At 39.0% G+C, this 23,218-nt stretch overlaps 1 protein-coding gene across 1 annotated transcript; it reads left to right on the top strand.

The window, feature by feature from the left end:
• The first annotated feature begins 538 nt into the window (after positions 1-538).
• LOC121376085 (chloride channel CLIC-like protein 1) lies at positions 539-23,218 on the top strand. The gene is made up of 8 exons (XM_041503864.1): positions 539-585; positions 2,491-2,657; positions 2,871-3,074; positions 6,957-7,184; positions 8,189-8,329; positions 10,094-10,288; positions 20,630-20,896; positions 22,454-23,218. Exons 2-8 carry the CDS (start codon positions 2,511-2,513, stop codon positions 22,712-22,714), a joined length of 1,443 nt encoding a protein of 480 aa, XP_041359798.1. The 5' UTR covers positions 539-585; positions 2,491-2,510; the 3' UTR covers positions 22,715-23,218.

The raw sequence follows: 23,218 nt of genomic DNA, 5'->3' as shown, positions 1-23,218 counted from the left end.
CAATATTTATTTGATATGGCCTATGGATCATATAAAATGGCATAGGCCTACATTGGACCACACAATGAGATCATAAAATCGTTATATGTATACGATATGTACACGTATGTGTATATTTGTTCAAATCGGTGTTGTGATAGAGGGTCTGGTAAGTTCATTTTGCCCATGGTGTACAATTCAATTGAGGAAAAGTCGGAACTCTTGCCTATATATATATATATATATATATATATATGGCCGACTTTATTATATAGTGTGTTTCTTAAATGTATATTTATTGGACATTTAGTTAAACAATGAATCTCATCTTCTGGTTCATGTTGGCACAGTCGGTAGACCCGGTCATTTATGTGAATCGATGTTCCTTTAAGTCCAGTCTCTATTTCCAGTCTGTGAGCACACATACGTAGTTTAGTGAGTGCTTGTTTAAAATTAGTATTTTAAATATATTTCAAGTAATTTACCATTTACTAGAAGTGAACATGTGAGCCACAACATAGGTCAATGTCAACCCTGATGTGTAAACTCTAACCGGAAGTGAAAATTTGTGTTGTGAGATCCAACGGTCGGCAAATGAAACTGAAAGTAAATAATATTTACTCAGGTTTAATTGATATTTTTAAACAGTGTGTCATACTGGTAGTTTTTAATTTTCGGCACATTGTATCAGGTTTACAGTTTTGTGCATGCTAGTGTTGTTGTTTTTTCTCTTATAAATATCGTAAGTTGTCAGATGTTTGTTTTGTTTCAAACTAGGGACTTTGCAAATATGACAGTAATGATAACGATTTTTGTTTGTATTTACTGATGGATTACCTTTAAAAGAACTATTTAAAAAACCCCAAACAACAACCACACATTAAAAATGGACATTTTCTAATAAGGGGAAATAACTCCGTTTAGCAAAAGTTAAAAAAATATTGTCTCGGTATGTATTATGACGCAGTATGTATTTTGGCGCGCTATCTTTAAATAGCAATTGTGCGTCATCAAAGAAAAGCTATGACGCCAAATGCAGAAATTTTTGTTGACGGAAGTATTTTTTATTGATAAGGATAATGCAATGTTTTCAATTTGCCAGTTTGCAGTAAGTATAAACAATTAAAAATGCCATGTAATTAAAAGTACTATTTTCCGCAAGGCACTTTTTAAACATATATAAACATCCTTCTATATCCAAATTTTCTCACTGAATTTCACTCTCTTGCTGCACGAAACATTGTCGTCTGCTACTATTGAAATAAACACAAGGCAATTAGATCACCTCTACGTCAATCTATTTTTATGGACATCCGAATGAGTCCCCTTTCCTTATTTTATATGCACTGCATAGGATTATATTGGGTCAGGATTAAACGACGTTCAAGTGCATATTACATATTAAAATAACATCTATTTCACATGAAATGTAAAGTGGACATTGTTTTGAATAATACTAATAATAAACAAACAAAAAAGTCTCGAATGACTGTAAAATTTACTCCCATCCTATCAATGTACAAATAGTGACCGTTTGCACTGGGCTATATGGTTTACATGTGACAATCTGGTTAAAATGTATTTTAATTATGTTATTTTTGACGTGTATTATTAATATGGAATTTATGGACCACCATCAATCGATTTCCAGTTGTTTGAAGTTGTTTTCTTGAATATTGGTCATTCACAAGTTATCTAGATGTTCCGCGTCAAAATACATACCGCATCAAAAAGGTTAGAATATTACAGTATGCACATCATGTAAGCTAAAACTAAAAATCTCAATATATATTGAATTTATTGTTTATATTTCAATGATATATATACATTAGGTTATGTCTCTCTAAATAATATCAAGAAAAACATTGTTATTTTTACACTACGCGAGATCGTTGCTTATTTGCATCAAAACCCATACTGTGAGGATACCTAAAAAATTGGCAGTGAATTATGTTTACATTTAAGCCTTATTTTGGCTTAAAATACCTTTATTAGCATTTACCCTTTGACTATTTCAGTAGGACTTTCCTTTGGCACTGTCACCTATAAAGAACATTATAAATATTTATCATAAATAGTTAAGGTTAGTGACAGTGCCAAAGAAGAGTCCTTCTTCTATTTCCACTAAATTGTCATTAAAATAACCCCACATGTTTTTCAAAAGAGGACCAATGATGCACTTGCATCAGCTGATCAAGTATCGCCCGTGGACCTGTTTAGGCGAGGGACCTGTTTCAGTGAGGGACCTGTTAAGGTGATTGCATTGTTTGTGCCAACAAAACGTACATTTGAAGATTTCTCACATCATTGACTTTTGCATGGAAAAAGTAACAAATGCCTGTCACTTTCACAGACATATGTTCTAAAAATAAAGTTAAAATGAGCAAGGAAAACAAGATGAACTAGACCCACCAACAGCTTCACTTGCCAGTGCTGCTCGTATGCAAGGATTTCTTTTTTCACTTGTCATTTTGTTCATTTATTTATTTATTTATTTATTCTATTTACCAGGCACTTCTGATGACACCAAGATGAAGTTTGGGGTTTGCTTGTCGCTTGTTTTGTTCTGTGTGTTGACGTGTCAGTTTGTATCGACCAATCAGAATCATGCTGAAGACTGGATTGACCCACTGGACATGGTCAACTTTGATCCGACTTCAAACAAAATGAGATACAATGTATGACTGAAATATTTCAACTTTTGTGGTTTTTATGTTTCACTTAATAATATTTGACTGATACCTCCACTAATCCTGCTTGTCATTGCACAGCTATACATCATTTGTAACTAGTTCCTACTTGCTACGTACAACCACTTCCTACCTGTCATGTGTAACCAATTCCACTCATTTGAAGTTGTTGTTGTACAGTCGTGTGTGGTTTGTTTTCAGACTGGCTCGACAACAGAATCACCTCCTGTGGTCTCTGATGGTAACAAGAAGACCACGCCCAGTTCACAGACGGTCACACCAGATGCAGGTGAACGCCAGACAGCTTTCCCGAAGATGGAGAAAGATTCTTGTGAAGCGAGTTCTGTCTGTCTGAAGCTGTTCAAGCAATACATTCGCCGACTCTTGTATCACATCGACGGGAAGGTTAGAGTCATAATGATATAGCGTAATATGGGGATAAGATTAAATTCATAATTAACAGATGTTTACAGTGATGTGGTTATTGGTTTTTAGGTACTAGAACATTATTAAAGACAATCAAATACTTAAAAGTTATTAAAGTCTCCGACCTTTCCCTAGGATAGTTTTAAAGTGCTTACATTTTCAGTGCCAGCTTGGTTGTCTAGGACAATTAGTAATCAACTGTTGTTAAATGACAGGGCGCTGAGGGCCCTGCTCCTAATTAGGTATGAAGGATATGTTTCACCTGTTAGAAGTGTGAATACCTATGTACTATAATGTTTTAAAAGTTGTTACAGCCAACAGTTGATTGTCACATATAGCCAATTAAAGCATAGAGGCAATTGATTTAAGGCCCTTACATGATGCCAAAGCACTTAATTATACACCTCAGGCCAGGGGTTGGAATTTAAATTTTTTTACCACTATCCCAAAGGAATAGTGAATTTCAAAAAAAACTATTCCGTCTAAAAATGTACTAAAAATAATTTTGTATATTGATTGCCACTACTTACCTTATGTAACTGATAGAAAGATCCGTTTAATAATACCATTTTTTATTATTTATGAGAACGGTAACGTCCATGAAAGATTTTAATATATGACTGGTATTTATCTTTGCTATACAAATCGGAAAAGACAGGTTTAATAAACATCTTCAAAGACATACCAATCCGATCAAAATTCTTTGCCTATTTAATTTATTATTAATTAGAAACAGTCCACTTTTGTAAGGTAATAGATCACAACATCTGATAAGGATAACTCATTTATACTGTTCATATAGTTATGACAAAAAGAGAAATGGGATCGAATTAAATAGTGGCTTCTGTAGCCTACACAAATGAACTCGTTAAGGAAATCAGCGAAGTCGGTAAAATTGTCTCGATTAATTCATAACTGTTAGCCTACAAAGCTTACGTAAGGTCCCGAAAATGGCAATCCCGTAATTTTATACTTTCTTTAAAAAAATTAAAAAAACTAGACGGAATAATAAAAAGAAGGAAAAGAAATGATTATAGGTATGTAGGAATAAGCCTAGGTATTTTTTTTACGTCTATTATTTTTCTTTTTTATCTTCAAAAAAAAATCAAATAAAACTTCATTTAAATATTTGTATTTCAGCCAGAGGTTAATAAATGTGCATATGTTATTTAGATATGTATATATGTAAAAACTATAGTAACAGTAATCAATGATCATTGCCGACTATTTAATTTTTGTTTCGTTTGTTAGAAAGTCACAGATCATGTGACTGGAACATGATTTGATGCGCCGTACTCTGTGGCACATTGACTGATCAGAGCTATCGGGGTCAGATTATTTTTACTCTTGGAATTCTGCACGCATACGCCGGTCTACTTGACAACTTATTATAATTACGCACTGATGATGATGTCTAAAATTATGTGGTTTTTTTATTATCTTTATTATGGTATCCCATGCTTGGAATAAAATCCTATGTATTGACAGATTTTGTCAGAGTTTGTATATTTTTTGTATCAACAACATTGGTGCCATTCTAGATCAATGACGTAACGCTGTCAGGGCCGTTCGTAACTTGTAGCGAGACAAGTTGCGTAATTATTGAATTAAAAATGTCACTTGAATGTCAATGTCCCAACCAACACTATCAATTAAGTAATTGTAGGCCTAAGTTTCACTATTTAATTTTTGTTTCGTTTGTTAGAAAGTCACAGACCATGTGACTGGAACATGATTTGATGCACAATAGCTGTGGCATATTGACCAATCAGAGCTATCGGGGTCAGATTATTTTTACTCTTGGAATTCTGCATGAACAGGCTGGTCTACTTGACAACTTATTACGCATTGATGATGGTGTCTAAAATTATAGGTTTTTTTTTTATTATCTTTATTATGGCATACCACGTTTGGAATAAAATCCTTTGCAATGACAGATTTTTTTTCCAGAGTTTGTGTATTTTGTTATTAACAACATTGGGGCCGTTCGATCTAGATCAATGTCGTAACGCCGTCCGAGCTGTTCGTAACTTGTAGCGGTAGGTTAAATGACGTGTTAGGCCTACAAAATGTTGAGGGAGGGAGATTGGTTGCATAATTGTTGAATTAAAAATGCCACATGAATGTCAATGTCCCATCTAACGAGTTTTTTTTTTTTTTAACATGCACACCTGAACCACCTCCTCGGAACCAATGTTTTTTTCCCATTCCCACTATCCTAATCACGTTCGTTGTACATAATAATAAATTCAAGACAAGTTGATTCCTATATATGTTTAGCTGCACGTTCATCAAACCATCTAACACTGAAAAGGTATATATATAATTGTGTGCATCAATTATTTGAATAATACATATTGTAATTAAAAAATCAAATGGTGTATATGTCATAATTATATTTTTATAGTACTACTCCTGAAACTTTTTAATAAACTATAACTCCATTCCTGAAAGGGAAAAGAAGTCAGACTACACTAATGAACCAAACAACATAAAATTAGAAGAAAACATTATCGGTTTATTGGTTAATTTTTGCAACATATGTCTCTTCATTTACATGTACCAATTACTAAATTAATAAATGCTTGATTTTCACTCGCGTTAGCATTTTGACGAGTGCGATTTTTACCACGCCTAAGCGTTTTCAGGTGTGCGATTTTTCACTTACTTTGTTTTTCAAAAGGCAAGGACTGGGTAAGTGCACGAGAAAGGTCTTAGTAGCGCGAGGATTTGTTCTGCAGAAAAATATAGCTGACGAAAAAGCGAAAGCGGAATAGGCGCAGGCGATTTTCGGTATTCCGTGCTTTATTTTCACTTTCATGACGGATATTGGAAGAATTGTTTTACTATTCATAAAATTCGACCCCTGCAGGCGTAGAGGCCCCCTACACCATGTGACTCTGGGGAAACCCCTGACTGTCTTATAAATATTGTTTTTCCAAATACAATTGCATGTTGCTTATCTTCGCAGTTTCTTCATACTACCGTAATATCATTATTTTTACAGAAAGTTTTATACATGTCTTAGAGTACTAAATATCTCCTAAAGGCCCCTTTACACAGGATGGCGACCTTTGTGCCTCCCTTGTGCGACCATAACATGTGCCAGGTCGCCGTTGGAGGCCCAAAGGAGGCAGAATGGTTGCCTAGGTCGGTCAATTAAAGGTGGTCAAAGGTGGTACACAGGAGGTTCAAACATCGCCATGGATGCCATGGTCACTGTACATTTCAACTGTTCAAAACAGTTGCACAAAGGTCGCCGAGGAGGTTGGTTGCTCAAAGGTGGCTCAAATGAGGCAGAAGGGAGGCACAAGCATTGCTGTGGTTGCAGAATGGAGGCACAGTGGTCGCCCAATGGTCGCCAGGTAATAGATGTGTTCTGCTGCAATTTTTACGGATCGCCGTAGTTGCCGTTGGTTGCCGATGATGGCACAGAAGAGGCTCAAAGGTTGCCCAAACATTGCTCGGGGGTCGCCATAGGTTGCACAGGGGAAGCACAGGGGAGGCAGGCAGGTGGCTCAGTGGACGCACAGGTCGCTCGTAGATTGCCATGACAATGCCCGATAATTGCATTTTTGGTGGTTCAAGGGAGGCACAAGGATCGCTGGAGCAGTTACATAGAAACAGGATTTTCTGGATTTAGGCGACCATTGAGCCTCCTGGCAATTTTTTGGTCACTCAAAGCTGGCACAAAGGTCGCAGCTCTGTGTAAAGGGGCTTTAACCAGGTGAACTCGCTATTTATTCATGCTAGATCTTTAACAGACCATTATTGTAGAAATATACTGTATGCTTTTCTTTAACTTGTGTTAATCACTTATATTGTGGCTGGTTTATGTTGGGAATGTTTGTCAATTCCCAGGTGTCTGATAAGAAGGGAACACTGAACATGCGCTTCACACTGTCAGCTGGCCAGGTGGAAACTCTGAGGCGATTTTCCAAAGGAGACTTGAACCAGGAGATCCATAACGCCCACGCAGTAATTACCGACATGGTGGAGCATGTTTCCCAGGTTGACCCCAGCGAACCATCGTCTCGCAAACTGTGGCTGGAAGATCTCATCGGGATACGCATTCATTTAGCCTTACCTGTATGTAATTAGGTTACAGTTAGCACCTGTACGTAATTAGGTTACAGTTAGCTGTACCTGTATGTAATTAGTTTACAGTTAGCCGTACCTGTATGTAATTAGTTGACAGTTAGCCTTACCTGTACGTTATTAGTTTACAGTTAGCTTTATCTGTATGCAGTTAGTTTACAGTTAGCCGTACCTGTACGTAATTAGTTTACAGTTAGCCATACCTGTACATAGTTAGTTACAATTAGCTTTTTACCTGTACGTAATTAGTTTACAGTTAGCTTTTTACCTGTACATAATTAGTTTACAGTTAGCTTTTTACCTGTACGTAATTAATTTACAGTTAGCTTTACCTGTACCAAGGTTTTATACCCTATGTTTCTAGACTCTGATAATCGGCATCATTCCACACCATTCCTCAAAAGCTATGTCATTTTTTATTCCCAATATTGGAGTAAACAATTCCCAATCAATGTAAATAATTCTCTTTTTTTTATCGTATAAAGGCATATTTTGAAAACAATACATAAGACTAGATATTAATTTGAATAAATACAAGTATATGTATAGTATTAGTCTTTTTGATTCTAACAAGATGTTTTTTAAATGAAACTGAAAATTCCCAAAATTTTGTAAAGCAATGCTAAAATTCCCCAAGTCAAAGCCATGGGTGTCAAGTCAAATTTTAGAAATAAAACCCTGCATGTATGCAATTAGTTTACAGTTACATGTAGCTTTACCTGTACATAATTAGTTTACAGTTAGCCTTACCTGTATGCAATTAGTTTACAGTAAGCCTTACCTGTACGTAATTAGTTTACAGTAAGCCTTACCTGTACGTAATTAGTTTACAGTAAGCCATACCTGTATGTAATTAGTTTACAGTAAGCCGTACCTGTACATTATTAGTTTACTGTTAGCCTTACCTGTACGCAATTAGTTTACAGTTAGCTTTACCTGTATGTAATTAGTTTACAGTTATCTGTGTTGTTGTTTTGACTGTCTCTCTGTTTCAGCTCACAGTGATGGCATGTGTTATTGTTTTGACGCCAGTGTTCTTGATGAGGCTTCATTTCTCCTGGTGGCGAGTGACTGTCAAACTCATCTTCTTCCTCTTTTGTGTCAGTGTTGTCTGGACGTGGTACGAACTCTACAAGGTGAACGTTTTTCTTTTATATACATCACGCAGCACTGTTTGTCTGTCTGTCCATCCATCTGTCCCACATATAGTTTTCGAGATGTTTTTTTTACACAATGCCTTGAGATATTGAGCTGAAATGTTGTGGATAGCTTTATCATGTAATATTACAGATCAACCTTTGTGGCAATTTACCCATTTTTCACAGATATTGAGCTGAAATGTTGTGGATAGCTTTATCATGTAATATTACAGATCAACCTTTGTGGCAATTTACCCATTTTTCACAGATATTGAGCTGAAATGTTGTGGATAGCTTTATCATGTAATATTACAGATCAACCTTTGTGGCAATTTACCCATTTTTCACAGTTATGGCCCATGAACTTACATGACATGAAAATGTGTTTTCTGGACCTTTTGTTTTAGCAATTCCTCAAGATATTGAGCAGAAAGTTTGTGTATAGCTTTAGCATATCCAGTTATAGGTCAAGTTTGACTTTCATGGTAATTTACACATTTTTCATAAAGTTATGGCCCTTGAACTTACGACATATGAAAATGTTTTTTTCAGACCTTTTTTTTTTTTTTTTTTTTGTGCAATACCTGAAGATAAATGAGATTAACTTTTGTATATGGCTTTATCATGTACTGTTACAGATCAAGTTTGACTTCCGTGGTGATTTACCAATTTCTGACAAGAGTTTTTAACTTAGGAGATCTATATGAAAATGTGCTCAGCCCAGTGGGGGACATGTATTGCCTTAGCAGTACTCTCAGAACACTTGTTAGTATACAAGAGCACATTGATTTATTAATCATCGGCTATTGGATGCCAAACATTTGATAATTCTGACATAATGTTAAAGAGGAAACCTGCTACATTTTTCCATTAGTAGCAAGGGATTTTTTTTATATGTACCATCCCAGAGACAGGATAGCACATACCGCAGACTTTGATAAACCAGTCGTGGTGCACTGGCTGGAGTGAGAAATAGCTCAGTGGGCCAACCGAAGGGGATTGATCCCAAGCTGCAATCTCTACCACTGAGCCCCTTGATTGGTAGAGTGCTCACCTGGGAGTCTGTGTGTCTCGATCAATGTCCCTTGGTGCATCTGTGGCTTCTTAAAAATTCCCGCCAGTGTCACATAACTGGGATATCAGTAGCTGTGGTATGTGCCATCCTGTCTGAAATAAAGTGCATGTACACAAGTACTTGCTACTATTATATGCGGTGGTATTACCATATTATGCTAAAAACAAACCCAGTATTTACCAGACTTGCTGCAGGTGATATGAACAAGGGACCATGAAGACCGTGGCAAATAATAATCTAGTTGCACAGAAAAATGGACTTGGGTCTAGCAGGCCTAAAGCTGGTGGTTTGACGATTGGGTCGTGAAGACTCTTTAACAGTAATCTGATTGTTATGAATCTTTTCTTAATATTGTCGAGGGATGAGATGTAGCCCAGTGGTAAAGTGTTTTCACCGTATGCACGGTCGGTCTAGGATCAATCCATGTCAGTGGGCCCATTGGGCTATTTTTTGTTCCAGCCAGTGTACCGTGACTGGTATATCAAAGGTTGTGGTATGTGCTTTCCTGTCTGTAGGATAGTGTATATAAAATATTCCTTACTACTAATGGAAAAATGTAGCAGGTTTCCTCTCTAAGACTATGTCAAAATAACAAAATGTTTGACATCCAATAGCCCATGATTAATTAATGAATGTGCTCTAGTGTTGTTGTTAAACCAAACCAAACTTTAACGTTTATGTTTCAGAGGGAGGAGGCGAAGACTCACCACGCTATAATGAAGGACATGCCGGCAGAGTGTAAGCGAAGAGATGCCAACCAAAGTATCTGGAGCACGGTCAAACAGCTGTTTTCATCCACCTTCACGTTTCAAACGGACAACTGTGTCACGTATTACGAACACATGCTCATTGATCCCATGTGGAAAGTCGCTCCAACTGAAGTAAGTTGTCAAATACCATTTCAAACTCTTATTTACAGATACTGTAATTTAGTGACAGTTGTATCAGATGGGTTTTGTTCTAATATATGTTGTAAATCCTCTTGTTACACTGTTACTTATAATGTGTCTTCTTAAAGGCAGTAGTGAAGTTGAATAATTGTGGTTTCCCACAAATATTGTTAATTTGAAATATAAACATTATACCCTCAAATGTATGCCGATATATATTACAACCAAATAATTGAATTTACTACTAGAAAATCTGTAGAAGACAGCTGATGGAATTGGGTGCATTCAGTTACGGCAAGCTTGCTGTCTTTGTGCAACCCACCTGTCTCTCTCAGCCCATTCTAGCTGCCAACAGTCAGTTTGCCAGTTTTTGTGATTCACAGATTTCATAAGATTCATTGTGAAGTGGTAGAACAGAAATCTAGTTGTGCTGAACACTTTCTTTTACATGGAGAACAAGCACATATTACATTTGTTTTCAACATCACCTGTCCTCAAACTAGTGCATATTCCCCTACGGATAGTAGTCTGATCCAAACATCCCAACAGCCAATGGGATGGCCTAAAATTCATCTCCTGTATGCTCCTTCTTGTTCTGGTCACGTGACTGTAACTTCTTTCTTTTTCCTTTGCTGTTTCGATTCGGACAGCCTTTCCTTTTGCTCTGTTTTAATCTCAGCCATCTATCGGCTTCTCTTGAGTTTATTGAGTTTCATGTGTGAAATATCTTCCTACACATTGTTACAAGATTATTGTATCTTATTTTGGCGTAATTCTCTTGCGTTCGTGTTTTTTCCAAATGTTACTGATGTGTTGTATACAGGAAAACACGAACAACTCGGCAGGGGTTTAGGATTTATTCTGGACCATCAATCGGGTGGGATATGAAGATGCCTGGTTCTAAGCATAAGAATATACAAATACACACACACAAACAAAGACCCTGAAATAACAAAAAATGGAATACTTAAAATCACACACATATATATAGAAATCTGTTATAATACGTCTTAAAATTAATTACACACTTAACATTCATAATTAACCTATATACTAGCCTGTGTTATCACACTGACCTTTTAAGCATTAATAGAGAATACCTTATGCAACCACATATCCATACATTAAATTCAATATATCACTGAATTTAAGAAATCATAAAATAACAAATCATTGATTACACATAGAACACTATTTAATACATTGAATGTCCTTTTCTAAAGAAACACTATAAAAACAATTTAAACATATTTCATAAATACAAAGCTAAATAAACCATAGCCTGTATACAAATAGTTTACCTACCAACTGTGGGTCGGGTCTTTACAGAAGCATAATGTTGGTTGTTACCTACATGATTGTGTAACCTAATAATAAAATAAAGTCAATTAAGTACACATAAATCCATATGTGTACACATACTAGTTGAATATCTCATAACTTAATTATTATGTTACTTTATTAAATACTGTAAATTAGATAGTATAATCATTTATGAATAGAAAATATAGACTTTAACCTATTCTACTTGCTATTCTATAAATATAACGTAACCATTTAATAAAAAGCTAATCAAGCTAAGTCACAATGTTATATTTAACATAACTACAATTACTATATTATTAATCACTAAATCTCCTAATCTCATTTCTTGATTAAAATAAGTAATTAAAACAGGTAGTTAAGGTGTAAATCATGTACAATATGTATTTACCTTTAAAATTATTTGTGAATGTTAGTTGTGCAGTTGCTGTGAACAAAAGCTTGTCTTCTCATAAAAGTGGTCTGTTCTCCTTGAAACACAGAAACAATGACATTGGGCTTGCAAGAACTGAGTTGTCAGTGAGCACAACCCAAGCCCAAAAAACCAGAGAAAGCAGGAAAACAAAGAAAGCCTGCACAAGTAAAACCTGACAGAATAAAACTATGTGAACAGTGTTTTAAAATAGTATGTGTGTAGTGAATGTAGTTTAAAACACACGGTTACAGACTCCCCTTCCAAATAAAATTATGTCCTCATCATTTATCAGTGGCAATTTCCACCTTCCAAATACAAGTTAAAAAACAAAAAACTACATGGTTACAACTTTCTCGCCCAAACAAAATGATGTCCTCATCATTTTTGAATGGCCTTCTCCAAAGTTAAAATATCAAGCATAGCTCTGCAAGTTTCCTTCGGCATCCGAAAGAAAAAAATCACTTTGTGCCAAACTTTGCAGGTAGCTAGCTCTTTCCCTCCAACCATAATCTGGGTTGCTCCATGTTGCTTGCAGCATGGCGTATTCCCCCATCCTATATCTAGTTGGGGGACGCCTTTCTCTGTTAGACTGTCGCAGCAAAGGAGTAGATGTTACATTATCTACACCTTGTGGTTCATTGTGAGATTCTTGAAAAGAATCATCAGAAGTGACACCATCTTGCTCACCACTGGATGACTCGGACTCTTGATGAGAATCCTGAGCATTGTCCTGCTCGAATCCCTGATCCACTGGTGAGATATCTGTGTCTGCCGGTTTCTCTTCTGGTTCCTCTACCCCGTCACTGATCTCATTGTCAGGTTGGGTGGTGTCTCCTAAACCAGTATCTTCTCCAGTGTTGGGGACAGCAATGTCTGGGACGCTGACCACTGGAAATTTCCTAGCCGGGGGATCAACCACAAGCACAGCAAAATCTTCTTCCAGTACACTGTCCTCTTCAGATGGTGTTGCTCCATCCTCTAATTTTGCTGTGTGTGGTTTTCCCTCTGGTGTCTTAGGCAGGCGACGATGCGGTCTCCGTTTCTTCACTGGTGTTTAAGGTAATAACTGTCTCGGCTGGAAATCCTGAGAAGGTATGGGAAGTGAACTAATGGGCAGAAGCAAGTTACGATGTAATGTGCGGTTCCTGCCCTGTCCACCTTCTCTCTTCAACACAAAGACTGGGATATCTGGGTTGGGTTGATTATGTACAATGTACACATCATCCTCCCATTTGTCAGCCAGTTTGTGCTTCCCATCAAATGCCAGCTGTCTGATGAGCACTCTATCCCCTGTCTGGATTGTTGCACCTCTAACCTTTGTATCAAAGTACTTCTTTTGGTTCTGTTGGCTATGGTCTATCTTGTCAGATGCCAGCTTGTAAGACTGATGAAGTCATTTCCTAAGTTTAGAAACATAACTGTTCAGGCTTTTCTTGTCTTGCTGGCAGTCTGTACCCAAAGCAACATCCACTGGCAATCTCAGGTGATGTCCAAACATTAAAAAGAATGGAGAGTGTCCAGTCGTCTCATGTCTCGTGCTCTTATATGTGTGAACAAGGGGTGATATGTACGACTTCCAGTCTTTCTTTTTATCTGGATCCAGTGTACCTAGCATACTGAACAGAGTTCTGTTGAACCGTTTAGTCATGCCATTTCCCATAGGGTGGTATGGTGTTGTCCTGGACTTTGTTATGCCCGCTACTGAACACAGTTGCTTGATAAGTTGGCTCTCAAAATTTGCTCCCTGATCAGACTGGAGTCGAAGTAGAAATCCATAATGAATAAAGAAGTTGTTAAAGAGAGCTTCTGCTGTTGTTTTTGCAGTCTGGTTCCTAGTTGGAATAGCCTGGGCATAACAAGTAAAATGATCTGTTATCACCAAGATGTTCTGGAATCCTCCTTTTGATGTCTCCAAGGTCAGGTAATCTATACACACCAACTCCATTGGTTGACTAGTTGAAATGTTAACCAATGGTGCACGGATGTTGGTATTAGATTTCCGCCTTAGACATCTTCCACACCCCTTTATCCAATCTTCAACGGCTGTGGACATTCCAGGTAAGTAAAACCTTTCCTGTAAAAGTGACAGTGTCCTGTCCCGTCCCTGATGTCTGGCATCGTTATGAAGACCTTGTAGAGCAGTCTTTCTGTATTCTGTCAGAAGAACAAGCTGTTTCCTCTGCTCCCCGCTGACCACTGTTCTGCGATAGAGAACTCCTCTTTCCAACAACAAATGATCAACTTCTCTAAACAGTGTTGACGACTCTGCTGAGACAGGAACTCTATCTTTGGATGGTCTCTGTCCATAGGTGAAAGCTCTTATGAACAGGCCAATGATAGGATCCCTCATCTTTGCTGATCTCCAATCTCTGAATGATATGCTATTAATTTCATCAACATCATCCAAAGGCTGTGTTGACAGGCAGAGTGTTTACAAATAGTTGGGAACCTGGCTAGCAGCACATACAGCTTTAACGGAAGCATTGGTGATGTTGCTGATCTCAGTTGAGTTGATTCCAGGAATTCTTGACAGAGCATCTGCGTCAGTGTTAAGTTTACCTGGCCTGTACTGGATATTAAAATCATAAGATGCCAGAGCCGCTAACCATCGATGTCCTGTTGCATCCAGCTTGGCAGTTGTTAAGATGTAAGTTAACGGATTGTTATCCGTTATGATGGTAAACTTATTTTCCGTGACTGCCCATTCTGGTGTGTCCTACACCTGTCGAAATATCCAGTCGGAAGCAGACAATGACCACAACTAGACACTTCCGGTGTGTCTTACACCTGTCGAAATATCCAGTCAGAAGCAGACAATGACCACAACTAGACACTTCTGGTGGGACCTACACATGTCGAAATATCCAGTCGGAAGCAGACAATGACCACAACTAGATACTTCTGGTGGGACCTACACCTGTCGAAATATCCAGTCGGAAGCAGACAATGACCACAACTAGACACTTCCGGTGTGTCTTACACCTGTCGAAATATCCAGTCAGAAGAAGACAATGACCACAACTAGACACTTCTGGTGGGACCTACACCTGTCGAAATATCCAGTCGGAAGCAGACAATGACCACAACTAGATACTTCTGGTGGGACCTACACCTGTCGAAATATCCAGTCGGAAGCAGACAATGACCACAACTAGACACTTCCGGTGTGTCTTACACCTGTCGAAATATCCAGTCAGAAGCAGACAATGACCACAACTAGACACTTCTGGTGGGACCTACACCTGTCGAAATATCCAGTCGGAAGCAGACAATGACCACAACTAGATACTTCTGGTGGGACCTACACCTGTCGAAATATCCAGTCGGAAGCAGACAATGACCACAACTAGACACTTCCGGTGTGTCTTACACCTGTCGAAATATCCAGTCAGAAGCAGACAATGACCACAACTAGATACTTCTGGTGGGACCTACACCTGTCGAAATATCCAGTCAGAAGCAGACAATGACCACAACTAGACACTTCCGGTGTGTCTTACACCTGTCGAAATATCCAGTCGGAAGCAGACAATGACCACAACTAGACACTTCCGGTGTGTCTTACACCTGTCGAAATATCCAGTCAGAAGCAGACAATGACCACAACTAGACACTTCCGGTGTGTCTTACACCTGTCGAAATATCCAGTCGGAAGCAGACAATGACCACAACTAGACACTTCCGGTGTGTCTTACACCTGTCGAAATATCCAGTCGGAAGCAGACAATGACCACAACTAGACACTTCTGGTGGGACCTACACCTGTCGAAATATCCAGTCGGAAGCAGACAATGACCACAACTAGACACTTCCGGTGTGTCTTACACCTGTCGAAATATCCAGTCAGAAGCAGACAATGACCACAACTAGACACTTCTGGTGGGACCTACACCTGTCGAAATATCCAGTCGGAAGCAGACAATGACCACAACTAGACACTTCCGGTGTGTCTTACACCTGTCGAAATATCCAGTCAGAAGCAGACAATGACCACAACTAGACACTTCCGGTGGGACCTACACCTGTCGAAATATCCAGTCGGAAGCAGACAATGACCACAACTAGACACTTCTGGTGGGACCTACACCTGTCGAAATATCCAGTCGGAAGCAGACAATGACCACAACTAGACACTTCCAGTGTGTCTTACACCTGTCGAAATATCCAGTCAGAAGCAGACAATGACCACAACTAGACACTTCTGGTGGGACCTACACCTGTCGAAATATCCAGTCGGAAGCAGACAATGACCACAACTAGACACTTCCGGTGTGTCTTACACCTGTCGAAATATCCAGTCAGAAGCAGACAATGACCACAACTAGACACTTCCGGTGTGTCTTACACCTGTCGAAATATCCAGTCAGAAGCAGACAATGACCACAACTAGACACTTCTGGTGGGACCTACACCTGTCGAAATATCCAGTCGGAAGCAGACAATGACCACAACTAGACACTTCTGGTGGGACCTACACCTGTCGAAATATCCAGTCGGAAGCAGACAATGACCACAACTAGACACTTCCGGTGTGTCTTACACCTGTCGAAATATCCAGTCAGAAGCAGACAATGACCACAACTAGACACTTCTGGTGGGACTTACACCTGTCGAAATATCCAGTCGGAAGCAGACAATGACCACAACTAGACACTTCCGGTGTGTCTTACACCTGTCGAAATATCCAGTCAGAAGCAGACAATGACCACAACTAGACACTTCTGGTGGGACCTACACCTGTCGAAATATCCAGTCGGAAGCAGACAATGACCACAACTAGACACTTCCGGTGTGTCTTACACCTGTCGAAATATCCAGTCAGAAGCAGACAATGACCACAACTAGACACTTCTGGTGGGACCTACACCTGTCGAAATATCCAGTCAGAAGCAGACAATGACCACAACTAGACACTTCCGGTGTGTCTTACACCTGTCGAAATATCCAGTCAGAAGCAGACAATGACCACAACTAGACACTTCCGGTGTGTCTTACACCTGTCGAAATATCCAGTCGGAAGCAGACAATGACCACAACTAGACATTTCTGGTGGGACCTACACCTGTCGAAATATCCAGTCGGAAGCAGACAATGACCACAACTAGACACTTCCGGTGTGTCTTACACCTGTCGAAATATCCAGTCGGAAGCAGACAATGACCACAACTAGACACTTCTGGTGGGACCTACACCTGTCGAAATATCCAGTCGGAAGCAGACAATGACCACAACTAGACACTTCCGGTGTGTCTTACACCTGTCGAAATATCCAATCAGAAGCAGACAATGACCACAACTAGACACTTCTGGTGGGACCTACACCTGTCGAAATATCCAGTCGGAAGCAGACAATGACCACAACTAGACACTTCCGGTGTGTCTTACACCTGTCGAAATATCCAGTCAGAAGCAGACAATGACCACAACTAGACACTTCTGGTGGGACCTACACCTGTCGAAATATCCAGTCAGAAGCAGACAATGACCACAACTAGACACTTCCGGTGTGACCTACACCTGTCGAAATATCCAGTCGGAAGCAGACAATGACCACAACTAGACACTTCTGGTGGGACCTACACCTGTCGAAATATCCAGTCGGAAGCAGACAATGACCACAACTAGACACTTCCGGTGTGTCTTACACCTGTCGAAATATCCAGTCAGAAGCAGACAATGACCACAACTAGACACTTCTGGTGGGACCTACACCTGTCGAAATATCCAGTCGGAAGCAGACAATGACCACAACTAGACACTTCCGGTGTGTCCTACACCTGTCGAAATATCCAGTCGGAAGCAGACAATGACCACAACTAGACACTTCTGGTGGGACCTACACCTGTCGAAATATCCAGTCGGAAGCAGACAATGACCACAACTAGACACTTCCGGTGTGTCCTACACCTGTCGAAATATCCAGTCAGAAGCAGACAATGACCACAACTAGACACTTCTGGTGGGACCTACACCTGTCGAAATATCCAGTCGGAAGCAGACAATGACCACAACTAGACACTTCTGGTGGGACCTACACCTGTCGAAATATCCAGTCGGAAGCAGACAATGACCACAACTAGACACTTCTGGTGGGACCTACACCTGTCGAAATATCCAGTCGGAAGCAGACAATGACCACAACTAGACACTTCTGGTGGGACCTACACCTGTCGAAATATCCAGTCAGAAGCAGACAATGACCACAACTAGACACTTCTGGTGGGACCTACACCTGTCGAAATATCCAGTCGGAAACAGACAATGACCACAACTAGACACTTCTGGTGGGACCTACACCTGTCGAAATATCCAGTCGGAAGCAGACAATGACCACAACTAGACACTTCCGGTGTGTCTTACACCTGTCGAAATATCCAGTCAGAAGCAGACAATGACCACAACTAGACACTTCTGGTGGGACCTACACCTGTCGAAATATCCAGTCGGAAGCAGACAATGACCACAACTAGACACTTCCGGTGTGTCCTACACCTGTCGAAATATCCAGTCGGAAGCAGACAATGACCACAACTAGACACTTCTGGTGGGACCTACACCTGTCGAAATATCCAGTCGGAAGCAGACAATGACCACAACTAGACACTTCTGGTGGGACCTACACCTGTCGAAATATCCAGTCGGAAGCAGACAATGACCACAACTAGACACTTCTGGTCGGACCTACACCTGTCGAAATATCCAGTCGGAAGCAGACAATGACCACAACTAGACACTTCCGGTGTGTCTTACACCTGTCGAAATATCCAGTCGGAAGCAGACAATGACCACAACTAGACACTTCCGGTGTGTCTTACACCTGTCGAAATATCCAGTCGGAAGCAGACAATGACCACAACTAGACACTTCTGGTGGGACCTACACCTGTCGAAATATCCAGTCGGAAGCAGACAATGACCACAACTAGACACTTCCGGTGTGTCCTACACCTGTCGAAATATCCAGTCGGAAGCAGACAATGACCACAACTAGACACTTCTGGTGGGACCTACACCTGTCGAAATATCCAGTCGGAAGCAGACAATGACAACAACTAGACACTTCCGGTGTGTCTTACACCTGTCGAAATATCCAGTCGGAAGCAGACAATGACCACAACTAGACACTTCCGGTGTGTCTTACACCTGTCGAAATATCCAGTCGGAAGCAGACAATGACCACAACTAGACACTTCCGGTGTGTCTTACACCTGTCGAAATATCCAGTCGGAAGCAGACAATGACCACAACTAGACACTTCCGGTGTGTCCTACACCTGTCAAAATATCCAGTCGGAAGCAGACAATGACCACAACTAGACACTTCCGGTGTGTCCTACACCTGTCGAAATATCCAGTTGGAAGCACACAATGACCACAACTAGACACTTCCGGTGTGTTCTACACCTGTCGAAATATCCACATTACGAGTGGAAAGTCCTGCCTTTTGGTATATTGGTGGCAGCATGACTGTTTACTCAGATAACAGCTCCCATGTTGAGGTATCTACATCAGCAGGGTATATCATTTTACCCCTACCTGGACAATTGCCTAATGAAGTGCCAGAGCAAGACAAAGTTACCAGTCCTTGTCGACTTCATACTTCAGTTCTTGTAACACCTCGGCTGGATTGTCAATCTTGACAAATCTCAGTTGCAACCAACACAAACTCTTCAGTTCATTGGAGCCCTGGTCTGGTGCTTATAAAACTTTTAGAGTCTAGACTCGAAACTCTAATAGTCCGTCTGAAATGCTAACATGAGACATCATTAGAGAATGAGTCTGGACTATAAGCATGGGCCCTGTTACGACCAGACCTGGTCTCTCATGGCCCATTCTAGCTGCCAGTTTTTGTGATTCACAGATTTCATAAGATTTATTATGAAGTGGTAGAATAGAAATCTGTGTCTGACAGCCTATTCTAGCTGCCAACAGTCAGTTTGCCAGATTTTGTGATTTGTATATATTTAAAAGATTTATTACGAAGTGGTAGAATAGAAATCTGTGGTAGAATAGAAATCTGTGTCCGAAGGTCTATTCTAGCTGCCAACAGTCAGTTTGCCAGATTTTGTGATTTGTAGATTTTTAAAAGATTTAGTACGAAGTGGTAGAATAGAAATCTAGTTGTGCTGAACATGTTTCTTTTTACATGGAGAACAAGCACATTACAAGTTTGATATTCTCTGGTTATTTTTAAAGATATGTGGGATCAATTAATTTATAGTTATTTATCACAAATAAATGTATTAATAGCAAAATACGGCACTAGTCATTATGATGCACGATTTGTTTTCAAAATATTGCTTCATAGTCACAGTGTCTATTTTTATTTGTTATTTTTGCCGTTGTAAAGTAGAGGATAAGTATGATGTAGCTTTCTTTGATATCAGATGTCAATGCTAGTTTTACTGTTGCAAATTGAGTTTGACTTGCAGGAATCAAAGGTTGAAAAGCAGATATTTGCAACAGTAATGTAATATTAGGTTTCAAATCCAAATTTGTTTTGTATTTTGTAAGGCTCTTTGGCTGTCGGACATTTAAATTTTTGTTTTCTTTGTTTACACTATAGCAATTAGACTTGCTTTTGTTTCTTGTTTAGGCTTTGGCAGTGACCTTTGCCAGATTCTTTCTTGCTCCATTGCGCCACATCGGGAAAGGGATCAGTGAGTTTTTGACCGCACTGCTCAATAATCTGCCTTATCACCTGTGGCCTATTGTCTTGATATCGGTCGGCGTTTTCCTCTTCCTCCTCTTGTTCATGATGTTTGGATACGGAATACGTCTGCCGTTTATATCTATTACACAAAGCCGACCAGCCCAGCTTGATGCAGATCTACAACTGGCAATCACGCAGCAAGCAGAAGAGGTGAGTTTGTGGTAGTCTCGTACTCTTCACTCACTGTTTGGTCTGGCCTTGATGAAGTCACAAGTCAAGATATTGGTATTACATTTTTAACGGAAACAGTGTTAGTTATGTTTAGCTCAACATTATGTCAGCGAGTTTAGCTATGTTTCTCACAAATGTCAATTTCAAGATCAATGACATTTGGTTTACGGTTCAGTCTGTGAATGTTTATTTCCGTATGTGTTAAATAACATTTTTTTTTTACTGAATTAAATTTAAACATTAAAAATGTTTTTATATATATTTTTAAAGAAATACATTAATCATGAATTTACATCACAAATTTTGTACAATTAATAATTTGTTAAATTAATTTACTTTGCAATATGCATCAAGTTAAATGACATCTATGGTACTCTTGTTTTGTTGCGAAAGTTTATTTATATAATAATTAAAGCATTCCTAACATATGTGTTTGATAGTTCAGTTCACTGCCAAATACCACTAATTACTTGAGCTGTATATCTGCAAGTCAAATACAAGTTGGATATAATAGATATAGAGGTTATTACCAGTGTTTTTCGGTATCGATACCGAATTACACAAGGGTAATAATCTCTTTATCATGTAATCTCAAACTTCATACATGTTTTTGTAAACTGTACACGCAGCTTTAATTCCTGTCCACCATTATTAGATATTCAAATGATGTAAGAATATGTGACAAAGCATCTTTTTGAATGGAAATGATGTCAAACTTGAATGACGTCATTTTGGATATCCTTACATAAATATAAACTAGTGCTTACCATTTTTTGTTTTCTGAACAGCTTTTTATGTAGGATTGCTATTGAAATATTTTTGAATGGTGACTATGAATGCATACATCAATTATGGAGTGTTATGGAGTGTTACCGTAGTACATTTGCTTAAATGTCAATAAACGTAGTGCTGTGACCTCGATTAAAATACATCATTTGCAATGTTATCAAATTTTGAAAGTATGAAAAATATAACATATTTTGTTTACACTGGATATGCTAGCTAATATGTGATAACTATATTTATGTTAATATGCAGGACTTGATCTAAAGAATTTGTTAACAAACACAATTGGAATTTTATTTTGCTTTAGATTAATAGACTCATATGTTGTCATGTGGGATATAAAAAGTACACTTGAGGTGGTGAATATTTCCACCCGGGACGAGGCTTACCGAGGGTGTACTATTTCTCCCATCCATTCGATAAATAAACCATTATTTTACACGAACAACATGAACGCTTGATATGCGGTCAGTGTGGGATCGATCCCCATTGGGCTATTTCCTGTTCAAGCCAGTGCCCCATGACTGCTATTTCAAAGGATGTGGTATGTGGTATCCTGTCTGTGGAATGGTGCAGATAAAAGATCCCTTGCTACTATTGGAAAAAATGTAGCGTGTTTTCTCTCTAAATGTTTGACATCCAATAGCCAATGATTAATAAATCAATGTGCTCTAGTGGTGTTGTTAAACAAAACAATCTTTAACTCTTGAATATGTATGCACATTTACGTATGATTTTTTTTTTTCTCAGATAAAATCCCTGAAAGGCTACCAGGAGATCCAGCTGAGAGCAGTAAAAGAGATGTTTCGAGAGGAACGCCTCGCAATCACGGAAATAGTGACTCAGCAGTCTCGACTAGCCGTGTCAACAGTGCTGTCTGCTTCACTGTCACCAGAGAAACAAAATAGTGATGTGCTCAAACTAACCCACAAACTGAGCACAGGGGAACAAGGAACAGGAGACAGCTCTGATGTGAGACCAGATACAGTTGGCACAATGAGTTGTACATGATCTTTGTGAGTGTGATATATTCCTCTTGTCATGGTTTCATCAGTTCACTGTTGTGATCAATGGCCCAAATAATGTGAACAGAGAAGAACCAGTTAGTGCTTTAACTTATGGGCTTCCTCCTGCAACGGTTAGAATGGCAGATCATGATAGTCTGTGGATACAAGATAGGCCATTCATTGTAACATGTTAGCATCGAGTCAGCCTGGTCAAATGACCTATATTTTAGGTGATTCACTAACAATATATTGTATATGTATTGTATGTGCAACGCGACCTCCACATCTCTTCACCCTGGATTGTGCTAAATTAGAGGATTTTATCAAACTCTGGGGGTGGGGTTAAACATATCTCAAATTGTTTCTGATTTTTAGAATATGGTAATACTGTATGAACATTATGTGATTGACCTTTTTTGTGTGTGTAAATATTTGGAAATAAGGATTGTGTGAAATGTGATACTTTTTTGTTAATAAATATCTTGCATCAGTTTCTGACAGTGTGACA

Source organism: Gigantopelta aegis, chromosome 6, assembly GCF_016097555.1.
Source record: "Gigantopelta aegis isolate Gae_Host chromosome 6, Gae_host_genome, whole genome shotgun sequence".
NCBI lineage: Eukaryota > Metazoa > Mollusca > Gastropoda > Neomphalida > Peltospiridae > Gigantopelta > Gigantopelta aegis.
This window is presented reverse-complemented; position numbering and strand designations above follow the sequence as displayed.